Genomic DNA, 20321 nt, shown 5'->3' on the forward strand with positions numbered 1-20321 from the left:
ACAATTCTAATGTTCGGTTTCCGACCAACTAGGGTTATAAGAATTTAATGTCCTTCTATTATAATAATTAAATTCTGATTTATAATTTTTTTAACAAATATAATCAAAATTATTTTTTTGAAAAAATCATGTGCATGTCTACTCATTTCGTTTTTAGAAACATGCCCGATCCGATAATTAAAATCAGATACGAGTCCGGTATATTTTGCAGACCTTGGGTGTTCTAATGATTCTGCAAACATTTGAATTCTCATTTATTCCATGATATATTCCATCTGGAAATAAATTATTTCAAAAAAGTCTACTAGCTCAAGAGCTTAAAAAAAAAGGACAAAAAGGAGAAAGTAAAAAAAATTAAGATTAAACTAAAAAAATGGGACAAGAGAAAAATAATAGATTGAAAATAATTATTAGAATAAAATGAACGAATTCGATCTTGACTAGATATTTTAAAAATAATAGAACATTAAAATTGTTAAAATTAGGCTTTTTAAGAAATGCAAAAAACATATTTAATTAATTAAAGTATTTTAATTTAAAGTTTGTTGTGCAATTTGAGAAAAAAAACTTTAAAAAAAATTTCCTTGTTATAAACCAGGGATTAAATTCTTGAATTCTTAAATCCTTATGGATATTCTAAGAGATTTTATAATTTTTTTATTTAAAAAAATTAATTAATTTTAGAGAAGTTAAAAAAAAATTTTCACAATATAATTCTTTTTAATTAAAATATTTGTTTGATTAAAAAAATACAGGTGACCCCACCCTCCCCCTCTCTGTGACCAAGTTTATTGGGGTCACTATATACGTTCAAAATCTTTGACGCATTTTCATGCTATCTACAAAAGTCTTTCCTCATCAATCTTATTTACCTTGAAGTGCCGAGTATATATGCCCTTTCTATCGCATGCTCCTATTTTAGTTTTAGGGTGTCCTTCCATCCATCCCTTACCTATAAAAACAGGTTAAAAAAATTATAAATTATAATTATTTTGTTTTAATTTTGATTTATTCCGGATATCAGTTAAGATTCCTTGGGGTGGGGGGTTTAACAAATCGAGATTGATTATCACTATATACAATAATATAAATATATTTTAAAAAGTCTCAAAATTTCAAAACTTTATTAACTTTAAAAAATTATGAAACATATCCAAAAACTTTCATTAAAAATTTTTAAAAGGTAAATTTTTAAAATTTATATTTTCTACCAAATTATTTTTATACTTCCCATCCCATTTTGATTATCATCATAAACTGCCCATTCCTTAGTATAATTTGAAAAATACAAGTTAATTATTGCTTACTTTTTTACATAACGTAACTTTACAAACTTAAACTTTAATCTAAAATTTATTAAATTTTTATGATTTATCGAACTTTAAAATATTAATAAACTTTCGCAAATTCGAAAAGTGATTTAGGCCACTATTTTATTTACACATCAAAAATAGTTTATATCTCTTTTAAAGTTAATTAATTATATTTTTGATATTTAGGGCATATCCTTAAGAAGTTTTAAGTGGAAGTAGTTGGGATCAATTTTATAATTGAATGTCAGTCAGTCCCGTAACTAGAATTTCTTTTAATGTGATTTAGATGGTGGATAGGGAGGCGGGGGGATATAATTTTGATCAGAAATGGCATCAGATTTTCCCTGATATCGCACATTTTGATCATTTTTCGTCGTGTTTATGGTGAAGGAGCAGATTAGAAAATGAATAAAATAATAATAATTGGAAAATGACTAAATTAAGTAACAATAATCATTATTTAGGTAATATTAAACATAACTTATGTGTAATATTAAGGTTAATTTGTAATTTTTTATATATATTACAATTCACTTCTAAGCGTATGAAATATCCAAATGATCAAAATCTGCAAAATTTCGGGTAAAGGGAGGGGGTTAAAAAATTTTTTTTGGTGGGGATAGGCTAAATTTTTTTTCTAAGCAGGGCCCTGATGTCAGTCAAGGTCTAGGGAGGATGACACAATTATTGGATTTAGTCTTGCTTGGGTGAGGTTTTGTTTTATCATGTTCACAATAAATTATAATTTATAATCATGGAGGCGACTTAATCAGAGCCATGCTATTACTTGACGACCCAGAGTAAAAATAGATTCGACGTCCCTCTAAAAGCCTCCAATTTACTTAAACTTAAAAAAAAATGATAAAAATAACTAACTAAGTGATTCGTCATTTTTAAATGGTATTCGTGAATACGTAGCTTAGAATATGAGTTTGGTAATATTTATGCACCAGATTATAGCAAAATATAAATAATTTTTTTTAACAAATTACTGAATTAGTTAATATAAGCATAATTTATGTAATATTATACTTTTTTTAAATTACAATCACTTTTACATAAAGAAGACATAATTTGGCAGCCGCTAAAATAATTTAATTTTGATGGCCTGACCGTTCTCCAGCACGAACTTTCATATAAAATTAATTCGTTTTAGGTTTTTACAGTTATTGTTAGATTTATAATTTTGGATAAATTTGAAAGTTAATTGCTAAGAGGTAGAATTTTGTTTTTGTTTTGTTCTCTAGGTCTATATTTTGTTAGATAAGATTTGAGGATTTTTACCATATTGTTGGCTTTTTAAAATTATAATTTAATAATGAACTAGAGTACGATAATAAATTTAATGTTTAAAACTAGGCCTAGATATAGCTGAAGGAGTTAGAGATATTATAAGTTCAAGGATTATTGTAAAGTCTATGAGACTATACTCTAGAATCTGAACTAACCCAGTTTTATTAGCACTGTTTATTTCTGCATTAAAAGTTATGGTTCAAATTTTAAGGTTCGATTAATAATCTATGAAGAAAAATTGAAATCGAAAAGAAAAAACTAAATTTTTTACACATTTAATCAAAAAATTGCCCATATTAAAATTTTTTAATAATAAAAGGTATCTGGTTATAAATTTTGACCTTATTTTAGTATTTTTAATAATCGGTTTACATAAATATAATTTTACTTCTATTTTTTGTTCCCTTTTTCTTTTTTCTTTTCTATTCTTTTCAATTTTTTTTTCAAAAAAAAATTAATCTCTTAAATACTTCTTGAAATTAATCTTTTATTGTTATTTTGTTTTAATAGAAGTTTTAAAAAAACATATTTGAATTTAATAAATTCATCTAGGTTTAAAGTATAATATGTATTTATACTCTGTATAAATGATGTCATGTTTATTTAATTTTTTTATAATTTATAAATATAAGTAATGAATAAATCTTAGATGACACTATCAAAAATAATTTTAAAAAATGAACAACGAGCGTAAAGAAAGAGGAAAAAATATTATTATTTTTTTTAAATTTTCTTCCCCTTTTTCCAATAAATTATAAAGTATGGCGAGCAAGAAGCACTGATGACCAATTAAAAAAAATTAAAAAAAATAAAATATAATCAACTTTAACAAACTTAGGAAAATAAGTTTTTTTGATAAGGTTTTAAAAGTAACTACGCTAATAAAGAGAAGCTAATTTACAAAGCCCAGCATTTTTGTTGAAATTTAATATATTTAAAACCAGAGTTGTTAAAGTAACGAGCTATCTTTTGGGTAGTAGCTAATAGCGCGCTATTTTTTTTAAAAATTATTTATTTTTTCGCGCTCCTTTTTTTGTGCTACTTAGCTACTTTTTAAAAATATAATGAATAAAACTATAAACATGAAAATTTAAATATAATATCCTAATTAAAATATAATTTATGATTTATTATTTAATTTTGAAATTGAAATATATTTTCAATTTGTAATTTATATTTTCAATTTGTATTATAAACCTAAATCACGTGTAAATTATTTAAAATGTCATCGCATATAAATACCCAATCGTTAAAAGTGAGTCAGACGTTGATATTAATATGGAAGATACACGGGAAGAAAATTTTCTTAACAAAATACAAATTTCCCATTTCCAAAATTTGAAAAATATTTTGAAATTAATATAAAAACCAAAACTGGCTACAAATTTATGTTTAAAATGTAAAAAAAATATATCCTCAAATCAATCCAGTAGCTATAACCTCAAAAAACACCAAAGGTAATTTTCATTTTTAAATTCTAATAGTTATTTTAAAAAAATGTTCTTGGTAACAGTTTTAAGGAAATAGAAAAACATCTAAATAATTTTCGTATAGGCGACTCTACATCCAGAGACCAAAAACCAAATTGATTTAAGGAAATAGAAAAACATCTAAATAATTTTCGTATAGGCGACTCTACATCCAGAGACCAAAAACCAAATTGATTAATAATGCACATGCCAATATTTCTCAGAAACTGGCTGATAAAGTTATTTATTTTATAATTGCTACATTTCAGCCAATGTCCTTGGTTGATAATCCAATTTACCATGAGGATTAAAACTCTATCCCCTGGTACAACAATTTTATCTTGCCAGACACTTATGAATAAGATAACAGATAACTTTAAAGTGATGAAAAATGCTCTAATGCCTAGTCATCAGAGATGCTCATGCCATAATCTTTTGATAGCATCAGTGGATGTGGAAGGAGCCCTAAAAATGAAGATTTTTAAAGGGTATCAAGATCCACTTTTTATAAATGTCAAACTCTATGGAATAAGCAGAACAAATTTTCTAAAGGCACATATTTTAAAAAAATTAGGCAGGTATTTATTAACTCCTAACCACACTAGACGGAATTCAGTATACCACCAAATAAATTTAATAGCTCTTGATGAAAGAATGATTCTTCTCTGTGATCATGTTGGAATTCAATATATTAACGATGAAGGGTTTACTTTTATAAAAGTATATACAGAAGTAATAATAATTAATAATTATTCAATTTCATAACATTTTAATTTTTTAGGTTATACAATAGCTCTTTCCCTTGAAATTTTGGAAGGTGAGAATAATATGGAGATGGGGTATTATGTTCCCACTTTAAGTATCCTAATTACAAAATAATAGAGATTGAATAATCTAATCTTATGCCAGCCCCTAGTAGACTCTATGTTTAAAGGCATTGAGAGAAGGTAAATAAAATTTATATTGTTTTGATTTTGACTGAATAATTTACTCTAACTTAAAGTTAAAAAATTTATAAAATTTTATGATTAAGGTATATTTTAAATACACTATTTTTGTAACTTTTAGATAACCTATAATGATGATAATGTATTGGAATGATTCATCCCAATTTTAAACTAAACTGGCCATATAACAATTCCGATGATACTAAAGATCAACGTAATAGGCTCATGGTAAAGTTGAATAGTCTCATACTAAACAAAGATGGCCTAGTTAAAACCACAAAAATGACTTCCATTGATAATTTTTTTGAAATAAAAGATAATATAATAGAAAATCCCCTGGACTCGTTTTTTAAATCTAAAAATACTCATAGATAATCTTTCTTATATTAAAAATATGTATATAAAATTAAATACTACCTTGCCCTCAAGTGCTAGTGTTGAGAGATTATTTATTAAGGCGAAACTTATACTTTCTGATCGTCGCTCTAGACTTGGGGATGATAATATCGAAATGATTTTATTATTAAAATGCTACTAAATGAATATTACCCTAAATATTTTTTTTATTACATAAATTTTTTTTATAATCAAAACTAACTATATTTAAATATTTATAAATGTTGTATAAGCAAAAAATAAAACAAATTTGTAACTTTTTTTATAAAAAGTAGAAAAATAGTAGCTAATAGCGCGCTACCTTTTTTTGATGGGTAGCGATAGTGGTAGCGCGCTACCTTTTTTGGCAAATAGCGGTAGCGGTAACGCTCTACTTTTAAAAGTAGTGTTTAACAACTCTGTTTAAAACAAATCGTGTTTATAATAAAACCTACGGAGCTCTTTATAACGATAAAAATGTAGCCTAATTATCAAAAAATGATATGGTAGATTTTTAAGTCAAATATTTTTCTTTTTGTACCCTAAAAACCAATATTTAAGAGCCAGATCTTTAATCTTTCCTTTAATATTATAACAATAACAGTCTAATACTATTCATGCAAATGGATAAATTTTTGGAACCCTTGGTTTCTGTCGGTCACTTGCTAAGTTATATCCTTTAAGCTTAGGGTCAATAAGCCTTTAATAACAACGTCCACCTATTTTTTTTGTATTTAGGAGCACCCTTACTTTAGCTCTCACTTAAGTCTCATTATTCCTTTACGCTTTTCGCCTTTTTTTAATGACCAAACTAATATAACATACTTTCCTTTATCTTAACTTGAATTGAAGAGAACTTCAGATTTAAGAGACTCCATTATTCACATGCTTCCTCCAGATTTATCTAGCATCCATCTGAGAATTCACATTTCTCTCTACTTTCCGTTGGCAATGTCATGCCTTTCACATAAATCCCCATTTAATTTTCCATCATTCTGCAAGTATTAAAAAAGGGTGTGTGATATGCCTCTGTCTTGCTATATAGGTTGGAGAAGAAAATAGTATTCAGATATTATTACACTGATTTTTTTTAAAAAAATGGGGTAATGTTGATTAGATTACATTTAATAATGAAGGTCCTAAGGTTGATTTGCATTTTTTTTAAATATTCAATTATATTCAATTCAATTGATTATATTATATAATAATATATCTGATTACTCTTCAGTAAAAAAAAAACTCGAATATTAACATATAGGAAGTTCCAATATTATAAAAGAAAAACCATTATATGTTTTCTTGAATGTGTCTTATTGGCTGATCTGATCCAGCTGAGTTTTTACTCAATAATATCGAGTTCAATCTTAGAGATTTCGGTATTAAAATACCTTATCTCCCAATATTATATAATAAATATTAAAAAATTAATCAGATAAAAATAAAATCTATCTTGGGAGACAAGATATGGCATAAAACCTAAGATATTATATAATGAATAATTTCTAATAGGTTTGAGGACATATTTCTTATTCTGTTCTCCGCTATTACTTTGATCCCTTATTAATCTTATGTTCCAAAAATGACAGAACATAATTGATATATCAAGCAGACAAAATTATAATAATCAACTATAAACAATAAAATTGTAAATAAAACTAGACAAATAAATGTTAGAACTGAAGCACAAAATTATAAAAAATGAAAGAAATCTCAATATTCTCTTTGATGTAAAAAATATTGAGAACATTCCAAAAAATAGCGAATTAAACCGATCACTCTCCGAAGAAATTTCCTCCAAAGAAATCAAAATTTCTTCAAATGTAGGACAAAATTACCAATCTAATACGACAATAAATAAAGACGAATATGTCCAGTATCCGACATTTTTAACAAAAAATTTAAATAGTGCGGAAGAAAATACACCCGTATCGATTCCCAAAAAAGTCATCAAAAATTTACAATCCCTTACACCAACGAAGGAAGGTTCAAATGAAAATTTCAAAATCAATAGACCTAAAGAGGAAAGTGCTTCCACTACATCTGTTTTTGCAAATCCCTCCAGCGTAAAACAAAAAGGGGAATTAGATCAATCATTTGATAAAGATTATAATATATTATATCCATCAAAAAATATCCCTGAAAAGGATGCGAAATATAGCCAAAATGTCGAGAGTGGAGGATTAAATAAACAAAACGGGTCGAATATTCTGTATGGTAGATCACAAAATATTCTTTTATCGAGGGCACAAAATGACAAAAACGTTCCTAAAAATTACGAATCATATAGATCACTAGGCGATTTCATGGGTATTCTGAATAGTCCTACGAATGTAGTATCACAAAATGCAAATAGATCAATTGAAGATCTTATTAAAAATGTACGGTTGTCAAATAATAACAGTAATATTTATAATAGTAATAATAATGGTAGTGGTATTTATGATAATAACAAATCAAATAGTTTTTCAATAAATAATTGTGTATATAGTTCACCTTCACATAGTGGAAATGGATTAAATGATAATTATTTTAAAAGTTTAAGTCAAATGTCACTAACTAATGGACAATGGGGTTTTCCAAGCGTTTCCCTCATCTCTCAACTAGAAACACAAAGGGACAATGACAGAGCAAACAATAAAAATCAAATAATAGAACAATTCAAAAGCAATGACAATAAAATCGACTATAATAATAACCTGAGTACCGTACCTTTAAAAAATCCAGGTGGTGATAACGTTTTAGATTACAGAGGCTTAAAGAATAATAATTTTCGCGATTTTGGTTTCGATAACGATTTGCATAAAAATTTATTGCAGACCAAAACACGATATTTCGAGGGTGAAAGTGACTCTACTACTAAAAATATACAAAAATTTGGATATCCTGACGATAAAGATTTAGAGCCATTACGAAATCCCGACGAAGATCCGGTAAAATCGACAAATTATCAACTATCAGAAGAAAATTCGGAAAAATTAGCGAACACAAATCAGGAAAAGGAACGGTCAAGATCGGCGAACAAAAATAATCAGATTAATAAGGATTGCCAAATAAATTTCGCTAATAGTAACAAAAATAATAAACATACAAATAAAGAGATCGATCAATTCCTCGAATCAAAAAATCCCGAATCAAGACCGAATAAAGAGACCTCTTTAAAGAAAATAATCCTATTATTAGCGATTATGACATTGACTCTATTAATTTCTACGATTGTGATGGCCGCCATCTTAGGTCAAATGAAAAGTGGAAGTCTAGTGGGGACAGATCCAAAAGTTAATTTCATTTTATAAAAAATTTTACATTTAGATATATTTATACCTTTAAACTTTCCTTTTACAAATGTCAATTAAGAAAATTTTTTTGAAGATAGAGGGGGAGGGAGTTATAAAAGGTATTTTCTAAGATTTCTGAAGGGGGAGGGGGTAATATGGGCGGATGAACGAAGTCAAAAAAAAAATTTTATAAGGAAAATAATTTAATATCCACCTTTTTTTATTTTGCGGTAAGACTAAACGCGCTTAATTTTAAGCGCTATCTGAATTTAAATTATTTATTTTTTTAATCAAATTGCACAATATTTTTACTTTCTCCTAATTTTTTGCCTTTAAAAATTTGTTGCTGAAATTAAATAAGACAATCAATTTAAAAAATAAGAAATTTTATTAATATTTTATTTTCTTAAACACATTTAAAAAAAAGATTCTCCAAACTTCTGACGTGGACAAGAATATTGGGGATGTAGTACATAATCTAAATCCCGTAGTACTTCCTAATCCTATCCCAATGAACTTCGATCAAACCGATCATGCAATTGATAAAGAAGGAGGGGCCAAGGCTGCTATGTTGAATACTGGAGATAAGTTAAAACTGAAAGCTGAAGTTAGCACTAAAAGTATGTGTAATATATAAGTGCTTTATTATTCCTATTATTATTGTTATTATTATTGTTAATATTATTCTCATTATTATTAGTATTATTATTATCATTATTATTATTGATTCAGAATTCTGGTAAAACCAAATCCCTATAAAGTGACGTTTCTTAGCGTTTCCTATATAATAAAAGTTTTTAAGACACAATTTTTGTTAGAAACCACAAGTGACAAGTGTTAAACAGGGTACATAGAACAGAAATATAAACGGTATTAATCATAAAATTTAGCTAAATTCGTGAGTATTTCTCATTTAGACACTTTCTCTTATTATAGAATTTATTCAATAAAATCGTCCTATCTGAGCAATTACCCATTTTAATCTTAGAAGGGTGCACTCCCATAATCATTATCTGCAAAATAGTGGAGATGGATTTCTTCTGGGATGCCTTCAGTATACATTGATAAATAACAAAAATCGGTTAGGTAATTCCTAATAGTTGACTCAAGTTAGTTAAAATTTCAAGTGTTCATCTATTTAGTAAGGTTGTTTTCTTTTTGATTTTTTTTATCCATCTTTTTCATTAAATCAAAAATGCTATTCTTTATGATAAATATAGGATTTAATTATATATGTAATATTCAAATATAAGATATCTCTCTTTCGATCGTAAAACGGGATGTCCGTTTGGATCCAAACGTGGTGCCGTTTCATTATCGTCTGCAATTCTTGCCTATCTTGATACCCAATATCATGGAGGCTGCCCTATTTAAAAACGATTCGGTGCGAGTAATAGATACAGATGTGAACGAAATATTGGGAAATCATGAGGTTTCGAATAACGAATTTGAAGAAGAGGATAGCTACTTGGAAGATTTTTGGAGATATGTCCAAGAAGAAATAAAGAATAGAACTGAGGTAATCGTCAAGCTAAATAATATAATCCAAAACACAGAGAATAATATGGAAGGGCGACTAAAGGCTAAACATATTGTAGAAAATAGCTATACTTTTCACAATAATGCAATTCTATCATCATCCTCATCGTCTACTTTGGAAAATATAAGTAAGAAAAACTTCAAAAAATACAGAATTAAAAATGACATAATAAAAAATATCAAACCAGATGGCATTAATAAATTAAGGGAAATATCTAGATTTAACAACGAATCGATACCCCTACTTCTCAATAGCTTTCCCGAAAAACGAGAAAAGAATAAAAATAAGATTGCACATATAAAAAAAGAAATAATAAAGGAGGAAATATTGAAAAAGAAACTCAAAGATGCCAAAGAAAAGGTAGAAGCAAATAAAAAATTATTCGCTTTTTATGGGAGCGTCAAAATTTATTTCAAAATAATGGAGAATTTTACGCGCGAAATAAAGATTCATTCAAAAGCATTGAATGAACTATCGAGACCCCAAAATGGGATGAAATTGGAGAGGTAGGCTTTTCTATATATAAAATAATGATAATAATTTCGGATATTTGATTCTTGAACAGGTAAGAAAGGTAATAGGCTTTTTTTAATAAATGGGGAAAGAGTGCTAGCGTCAATTTATTATTAGTTGCCACCTTCCAAATAATTTTATTATTAGTTGCTATCGACACCTTCCAAATAATGTACATGTATAAAACTTATTATTAAATGGGTTTTAATAAGGAGACAAGGGAAAGTTATCCCCACCCTTTTACAATTCACTGTTTCTTATAAAGTGACATATCATTGACTTTCTAACGGGAGTAATCTTAACTTTATGATTTTATATTACATTTATGTTAAAGGATATATGAGCAGGCAAAAGAAATAAAAGCAGGAAAGCAGGAATTTAATGAAACGTCTCCTTTCGACCCTAGAAACGACATGATTGAAAGCGGGAACAAAATAGTAAAGAGATCGAGTAAAGTACATACTAAATCATTGGATAATAGGAATAATATAAAGGGTGATAGGAATGTTATAGAGGACACCAAACATCTATCTAGAGAAATAAGTATGATTATTTTTACAAATAATATACAATTTTTGGCATATTTTTTTTAACACATGTACAAACTTTTACTTTCTAGTAATTTGGTTAAAAAAAATTGTAGCCATTAGATTAAAGAAATATCATGCTGTAATACTTGCCCTACTTCCTTTTTTCTCTCAATATTTTTAATAAATTTTGTTGTTGTTATGTGTCCCTGTGGCAGATCTTTTAAAAGTTCTTAGTAAGGTCACTACCCTGAGCCCCATAAAATATCTGAGGGGGTATAAATTACTTTTATTTTCAGGAGTATACTACATTTCCTCTTAGTTCCACTCCCCCAGATAAATGACTGGGTAATCCATGATGTAACAGTTTTGTTTATCGAGAATTCCGAGTTAGAACCACTGAGAAATGATAATGGAATTTTTTTTTAAATAGAATTATGAATAAATATAGATATTCTAATATTTTTCCTAAAGCTTATTTGGACGAAAGTGATGTGAAGAATAAGCCGACAAAGCTAATGATAAATGACGTCAATTATGTCATCGGCGAAAATATTATCCTCTCTAATGCCTCCTTGGAACCCATCCATGATTGGTTAAAGATTTTGACGGAAAAAGTATTGGCTCCTGGAATTTATGTGTTGACTATTCCAAAATTTCGAGGGCAATTGACTGTTGATTTGGCAGGCTTTTATTTGTCCAGTTATAAGTACAAAGGAGAAGACAAGTGAGATTAAAAAAATCCTCCTTTTTTTAAAACTCTGAATTTTCTAATCAATATTTTTTAGATCTTGCTTTAGACTGGAGCTGAAAATCAATTTGGCGGGAATATTATATGTTATATTTTTAGTGAAAATGAGATAATTATCGGGATATATATTATTCTTAGTAAGAATTTACATTCCAATTAAAAAAAAATATTTTTCACCCGTTTCTTATATTTTCTCCGTTTCATTCCTGGTTATAACCTGTAAAGAGAAATAGAAATTCTACCATTCATTTGCAGTTAATTTTGATAATTGATTCTCCTCTATTCATTTCCTTTTTTCTTTCATATTTATTGACTCACTCGGGTGATCATCTGGTAATCATTGTCAAAAATTTTGTTTGAACTGATCAAAGCGAACTGTAACCATTTTAAGGAGGTAGTGACGGCGGTAACCATATAATGAGAGCGTGCCAATTTATATTTTTCCCTTTTTTACATCTCTTAATGTTTGCCATTTCATTTTTTTGGAAATAAATTCTTTATTCATTTCATTTTTTAAATTTTAAGTTATTTAGCAGTAACCCAATTCGAACCAACAGACGCTCGCAAGGCATTCCCTTGCTTCGATGAACCTGCTATGAAAGCCACATTTGATATCAGCCTTATCACAGCCCGTAAAAGTGTAGCTAATACTCCCAGAAAGGCTACCCATAAATCGTAATGAAATATAGATATTTATTTATCGTAAGGAAGGATGGAAAAGAATGCCATTATTAATCTAAAAATATTTTAAAGACCCATACCAGGTTGGAAAAGACACGTCTATGAAACCTCACCTCTCATGTCAACATATCTTCTAGCCTTCAGTGAAAATGAGTTCGATGTAGTGCCGGCCGCCCCTTCAAAGTCTGGAGTAAAGGTATATAATATTTTATTAATTTGTTAAATTTTTCAAGATTTTCATTTTATCTTAAGGTAATTTTTTATTTTTTTAAATATAGTAGATGGCTTCTGTTGGTTAATTTTAAGATCCAATTAGTAAATGTTATATTATAATATAATAGCTATCTTACGATCGAAGTATAATTTCTTTGTGCTAAAACATATTAATCTATTCCTGCATGTTGATTCATCTAATAAAATTGACTTTTATATTATTATTTTTTATGTTTTCTATAGTTCATCATACCCTTTGTTTATAATAATATTGGTATAGAGTATTTTATAATTATGAATTACACATCTTGTGTGTATATCTTGTTCAGAATTTGTAAAATTTTGTTTGAAAATATTTCAAATATCCCCCAATTTTCCATGATATTTTATTTACTTAATGTTACTTTTTTTTAAATAATTTTTATTTAAGTTTTCCATATGGGTCAGGCCAGGTATGTCCGAACATGCTTCGTACGCCAGCGAAATTTCTTCGAAAGTTCTGGATTTTTTTGAGGGATACTTTGGGATCCCGTATCCCCTGGCTAAATTGGGTGAGAATAACATTTACTCTTTATTTTATTTTCACTTCCTTCTATCACGCTTAATTCCCTTAAAATTTTGTGAATTTTTTTAATAAAAAATATATTTATTATTGTCACAGTTTTATCCCATTTTTAAGATATATGTAGTAAATAAAGTATAGGATCATCATTTTGATAAATTACAAATCTCTCCATCAAGACATGATGGCTGTTCCAGATTTCAGTGCGGGCGCCATGGAAAATTGGGGACTCATAACTTATAGAGAATCGGCACTCCTGTTTGATCCGAAGGTCTCTTCTCTGGCCAACAAGGAACGAATAGCGAATATTATAGTTCACGAGATATCCCATCAAGTCTCTTAAACTTGCTATTTAATAAATTTAGATAATAGGTTCGATATATTAACTAGCAATGATAAGTAAGACCAAATTCTCGATTGATGAGCACATAAATTGAAAATGATTAAAAGAAAAATGTTGAGTCCTATGATAATTAATAAAAAAGAAAATAACATATTGTTAATGAGTAAATAAAAAATCTCATATCGCTTTTGAATTAGTTTAATTCAAAACCTTTTTATGAGTTAATCATGACTTAAATGATTTCTCAAACTCCTTTTAATCAAAAATTCTTTGCCAGCTAAAATCAAAGAAATAGCTTATCAGTAGTAGTATTTATTATATTATGCGAAAGAAGAAATATTAACTATCTATGTTAAATAAATGAATTAGATGACCCCATTTTGGGGAGAATTATTTATGATATGAAAATATGTGAGAAAATAATTATGGATAAAGCAATATAATTGGAATAATTATATCTTAGAAGGTGTCAATACCTCTAGCGGTTTTAATTTTTTCTGAATTAAAAATAAATGAGAAGAAAATGGAGAATTTATTAACTCTCATAATGTGTATAAATAATTGACATTTTAAGTGGTTCGGAAACCTGGTAACCATGCAATGGTGGGACGACCTTTGGCTGAACGAAGGATTCGCTTCATACATGGAATACCTGGGAACTCACGCCCTAGAACCCAAATGGGAAATAGTATGTTATGTTATGTTATTTTGTTTTTTTTCTTTTATCACTGAATTTCTAATTTTATTTTTCTTCTGACGATTAATTTTTCTTAAAGGAGTTAGTCGTAATGTTATATAACATTTTACCTCTTAAAGTATCATTTTAAAACTGAAAACTCTAATTCTCTACTTAATATAATACTCAGACAAAACTATATATATCAGACAAATAATCCACCTAAAAGGGTTTGTGTAATGGGCTAAAATGATCTGGACCTGATTTATACAGCTCTTTATTATTAAATTTAAAGTACTCCACCTCTTTGATTTATACATGAGAATGAAGATTTTCTGTGACCAACTAGTGTATCAAATATTTTTTAAAAATAAGGAAAAATTAGTTGTAAATACCATAAAGACTAAACACTACAAATGCACATTTATTTTAATTTTATATTAATATTTAAATGATTGATTTTTGTTAGAAATCGATATTTCCAATCAAGGATCTCCAAAACACATTTTCGATAGATTCTCTCACCAATTCTCATCCCATCCACGTTCCGGTTGCAGATGCCAGTGAAATTGGACAGATTTTTGACACAATCAGCTATTCTAAAGTTAAATTATCTCTTTTTTTTTAGCTTCCATTCTTATTTTCTTTATATATAATATACTTATTTCTTTATTTTCCTTCTTAATTTATTTTTCTTTATATATTAAAAATTTTGTTATATTTTTACGCAGGGCTCGGCCGTTATTAGGATGATGAACCATATTTTAGGAGAGAAGAGTTTTAGGAAAGGATTAAAAGTTAAAATTATATATTTATTTCATTCCCTCATTCATTTATTTCCGTATGTCATCATTTTTTCATTCATTCCTCATTTATTTTATAAATTCATTCATTCATCGTTGGTTCGTTTACTCGTTTAAATATAAAGGAGGAAGAAAATTAAAAAAATTAATGAAGAAAAAATGAAATAAAATAAAATCAGTGAACAGGAGAATAAAAATGAAAACGATAATTCTGGAATTGTGGGGAGTCTATCACATTATTATTTAAAAATTATTTAATCATTTATTTTTATTTTATTTTATTTTATTTTATTTTATTTTATTTTATTTCATTCTATTATTTTTAATTTACATTTTTCTTCCAGGATTACTTGAACTCTTTGAAGTACCGAAATGCAAATCATAACGATTTATGGTATCATTTGCAAAAGGTAAATATATCATTTTTTTAATTACAAAACGAGATTTCATTTTTTTTAAAATTATTTTATTTTTACGTCATAGACAACTTTACCGAGAATAATAAATATGAAAAAGAAAAAAATATGAAATATAAAATAATTTAAAAATCGGAAAAAAATTATATATTTTTTAAAAAAGGCATCTGACTCTAGCAATTTGAACCTCTATGATATTATGAACACTTGGATCCTGCAGATGGGGTTTCCTTACGTTCACGTAAAGCGTTTCCATTCATCCAATCAAGATTTATCTACAAATTTGGCCGATCATGGTTCCATAATTTCGACCGATGGATTAAGAAAATATAAATCGACGAATGGAAAAGTGAGGAACGATAAGATTATTATCGAACAATCGTATTACTTGGCCAATAAGAGTGCTATGTGGTCCACCAAATATCCTTCCCCCTACAAGTTTCTTCTGCAATTTCTTTCTTTCTTTTACACCTTACCTTTATTATGTTTTTTTAATATTCATATTTTTTCACCTTAGCTACACTTGGTATATTCCATTTACGTTTGTGGTCAAAACCTCCCCCAAAACCGTATCAAAAACCCAAACTGTTTGGCTGAATAGGACTTCCGGTTTTCATAATTTGATATCTTTTTAAAAATAAATTATATTCGAAAATTATTATTGCCCAGTATCAGGCGAGTACGCAGCGGGAGGAGGGCAGGTGAACAACCCCCCCCCCCCAGCCAAAAAATTCAGATGCTGGCAAAAATATTTTTCAAACATTTATATTTAATAATCATTCCCACTTCTTATCGCATAAAATATTTCAATTTACATTCTTTTATCACATTCACGGCAAAAATAAATATGTTATTAATTTATTCTATGGATTAATATCGATTTCAAATTTTGGCGTTATATTTATATTATATATACATTTAAAGTAAAATATTTCTAAAAATTAATATTTGAGGTATAAATTTACTTAAAGAATGGATATGACTTCTTTTTTTTTGACCAGTATTAATGAAATTCAGAATCCTAGTCATCCTGACAAGGTTTTGATGGAGCTCATGCAATGAGTGGGCAAATCATAGGGCTTTAGGCCTTTATAAAAAGAATGTCCATATATGTGCACTGTGCTGCTCATTAGGCTTGGCAATTTCTGATTCATGTTCTCTTGTTCTCTCCCGTTGATATGAAACAGCGTGGGTATATGATTTTATTTATTTTGATTAAAATTTTTCATTTACATTAGGCAAAATATCTAACATCTATGAGATGTTTAGTTATTCCAAGAGTCAAAATATAATAAACAGAATTATATCAAGTTCTTTGCCTAACACGGAAAAAAATACTACAAAAACATTGTCCAATTAGATGAAGCTTTCACCATAAAAAGTAACAGCTTTTATGGAGTTGCTCTTACTTAAATAATTCAATGGCCTGGAAAAGACATTTATTCAGAAGCAGGCAGATTATTGGACATAATACTACAATTAAATTAGAGAATATTAACAAATTATTTAATTACAGAAATATTTTATGTAAAATATTTGAAATAAATGACATCGATTTGAATGAGACTATAAGAAGTATAAATATAATTTTATTGGGGAATTTAAATGATGAATTTAATAAATTATATGTCATTGTTGAGTCAAAAGCATATTTCTATGAATTTAATATTTGTCTATTTCGACTCGCAACAAGGCTACCCCTTGTTCCAATATTAATATGGGGTCAGTCGGAGAATATACTATAAAATAAATCTCTTTATTCATCTCTTGTATATCTTTATAACTCATATGAATGAACGGGTATTGATTTTTCATAGTACTTACAAATCTGCAAATATTATTACCGCAAAATACTTCCGAATCTTTCAAACCTTGACAAAAAAATAATTAAACATTTGGCAGATTTTTATTTTGAGGATGTTAAAGTATCCCGTGATGCATTACTATCTAAATGTAAACTATGGTATACATGTTAACTGCAGTTGATAATGTTCTAAAAAATGTTACAGATGTTTTGCATAATTTCAAACATTTTAATCTATTTTCCTAATATATTAAAATTACTTCGTATTTTGTACACTCTATTCATTAGTACTTCCGCAAACGAATGAACATTTCTTTTTTAGGCTGTGTCCTAAATCTAAAAAATATAAATTAATTAATTTTGAAAAAAAAACATAAGCTATTTTTAATGTAAAAATAAAATAGTGTTCTTTTCATCATTTACAAAATTTATTTTTTTAAAAAAAAAATTGAAATTAATAAATTTGAATAGAAATTTTTTCAAAATTTATTTATTTGTAATTTTTATGAAAAAAAATAGTAAATAATATTGTATCCCATTTTTCGGTAACAGATTAAATCATGGGGAAATTTTCATATATTATTTTTTTTTTTATTTTTTTTAGATTGTCTGGATTTTGGTAGAAATTTTTGAATGTTACCTTTTTCTTTCAATTGGCGTATTTTTAGATTTTTTTTTTGATAAATAAATATCGTGTGGATTTTGAAGGAAATTTTTTGATAAATAAATATCGTGTGGATTTTGAAGGAAAGTTTTTGATACAATATCAAAGTTTTTTAAATTTAACATTTTACCTCTTTATGGATAACATAGAACTATTTTTGTTTTTCCTTAAAAATATATATATCTATATTATCATTGTATATATGTTATGTTTATTCAAATAAATTGATTAATTATTTAGTATACCTATTTTTATTAAATTCTTAAATATACTTTTTTTTCTAAATTCTTAAATATACTCTTTTTTTCTAAATTCTTAAATATACTCTTTTTTTCTAAATTCTTAAATATACTCTTTTTTTCTAAATTCTTAAATTAAAAAAAATAAATAAATAAAAAATATTAAAAAAAAATAAATAAAAAAAAAATAATATATGAAAATTTCCCCATGATTTAATCTGTTACCCTTGAGAAGTACAACCTCTGAAAATAGATTGAATTCTTAATAAAAATTGAGAGTTTACACAAGCGCTGATAAAATCATTGAAAAATTAACTCACTTATAAAGAAGATTTAATTTCGCATTATAAATTTATTTGTAAGTTTATATAATAATACTGAAGAATATTTTTGTGTATTAATATAATATTTCCAACATTTAAATTTATCATTTATATTTTTTTACAAAGTTCTTTTTAGAGACATTTTTTTATATAGTCACTAGTGCTAGTCCTAATTAATTTCTGAAACTCTAGATATTCTAGAATAACCTATTTTTTTTAATTATCCCCCCCCTCCCCCGTAGAAAATTTCTGCGTACGCCCCTGCCCAGTATTAAAAATACATCCCAATCCCATTGCATCAAATCTATTATTTAAACTTTTCTCTAAGCTAAATGCATTAAAATAAACAAAATGGAACTATTTTAGCGAATATAGACTTAAACTCGGAACAAGAATATGACAGTGTCACTGATTTCTCAGTAACTGATTGGATCCTGGGAAATGTCAATCAAACCGGTGTCTATAGAGTCATGTATGACAGGCATAATTGGGAATTACTCATAAGTCAATTGATGACCGATCACAAAGTCTATTCACATTTTTTTCTATTCAAATTTCTTTACCTTCAATTTTTTTTCCTATTTTCATTCATAACCTATTTTTTGTCTTATTTCAATTACTTCTTTATTTTTAAAGTATTTTCCCTTAAATTTGAAAATATCATAATAAGTATTTTTTTTAGATATATTTCCAAAATTTTTATTTTATTTTTTATTTATAAATATTTAGTTAATAAATCCTACCAATAGAGCCCAAATCCTGGATGATTTGTTCAATTTTGCAAAGTAATAATCATTCATTTAATAGCAATTAAAAAAGTGAACTAAGTTTTGAACCCGGACCAAAAAGGATCCAGGATCTGGTTCCAGTTCATAAAATTTTCCGGTTTCTGAAATTTTAGATTCTAGCTTCAGTACCGTTCATGTTCTAAGATTTGTATTTATCGGTTTTGGATTTAAGTACCAAAATAAACTTTCTAAATTGAATCACACAAAATTTAGTGAACATTAAACACATGAGTTTTTTTACTTTTGTTAGAATGGGTTTTGATTTCTAACTTTATAACTAGCCACTGATTAAAGAGTTCATTGTGATAAAATATATTAGAATTGCATTATAAATTGTAAAAAAAACAATAAAGAAAGAAAAAAAGGAAGGAAGGATATATATGAAATACCAAAAAGATATGAGTAGAAAAGATAAAATAAATATTTTATATTATATTTTGTATATGCAGAGCAAACTATATGAGTTACGAATTACCTATGAGAGCAACTAAATACCTGATTTACGAATCCGAATATTTGCCTTGGAATACAGTTATTCATAATGGGTTGGAATACATTGGAGAAATGCTTAAAAGGAGACCCAGTTATGAACATTATAAAGTAATTAAGTTATGTGGTTAAGTAGCTCATTTTAAAAAAAAATTATACTATTTTTTGGCAAACAAAGTATTTTATCGCCAAATTATTTTTTTTCAATTATTATTTCCTTCTTAAATTATTATTAGTTATATTTACTTAAATAAATAATAATAAGCTATAAATATAAATATATAAGAAATTAGAAAATGAGAAAAAATAAAAATATG

At 27.1% G+C, this 20321-nt stretch overlaps 1 protein-coding gene across 3 annotated transcripts in view; it reads left to right on the forward strand.

Annotated features, from left to right (window-relative positions):
• Positions 1-614: 614 nt before the first annotated feature.
• LOC135922646 (aminopeptidase N-like) overlaps positions 615-20321 on the forward strand; it is a 28418-nt gene continuing 8711 nt past the window's right edge. The window contains exons 1-20 of one of the 3 annotated variants that reach the window (XR_010570981.1): positions 615-964; positions 7057-7775; positions 7934-8672; positions 9100-9292; positions 9926-10718; positions 11060-11268; positions 11727-11979; positions 12529-12678; positions 12757-12880; positions 13328-13448; positions 13639-13793; positions 14377-14490; positions 14948-15082; positions 15210-15275; positions 15626-15691; positions 15861-16135; positions 16215-16306; positions 19094-19254; positions 19457-19512; positions 19965-20115. Coding sequence is in view for 2 of the 3 variants with exons in the window: in XM_065457071.1 (XP_065313143.1) it covers positions 7741-7775; positions 7934-8672; positions 9100-9292; positions 9926-10718; positions 11060-11268; positions 11727-11979; positions 12529-12678; positions 12757-12880; positions 13328-13448; positions 13639-13793; positions 14377-14490; positions 14948-15082; positions 15210-15275; positions 15626-15691; positions 15861-16135; positions 16215-16306; positions 19094-19254; positions 19457-19512; positions 19965-20115 (3888 nt within the window). In the remaining variant the exon portion in view is untranslated. The remainder of the gene's footprint in view (positions 965-7056; positions 7776-7933; positions 8673-9099; positions 9293-9925; positions 10719-11059; positions 11269-11726; positions 11980-12528; positions 12679-12756; positions 12881-13327; positions 13449-13638; positions 13794-14376; positions 14491-14947; positions 15083-15209; positions 15276-15625; positions 15692-15860; positions 16136-16214; positions 16307-19093; positions 19255-19456; positions 19513-19964; positions 20116-20321) is intronic. The other 2 variants (XM_065457071.1, XM_065457072.1) reach the window with 2 other exon arrangements.

Source organism: Gordionus sp. m RMFG-2023, chromosome 1 (assembly GCF_954871325.1).
Source record: "Gordionus sp. m RMFG-2023 chromosome 1, tfGorSpeb1-WG-v2, whole genome shotgun sequence".
Lineage (NCBI taxonomy): Eukaryota > Metazoa > Nematomorpha > Gordioida > Chordodea > Parachordodidae > Gordionus > Gordionus sp. m RMFG-2023.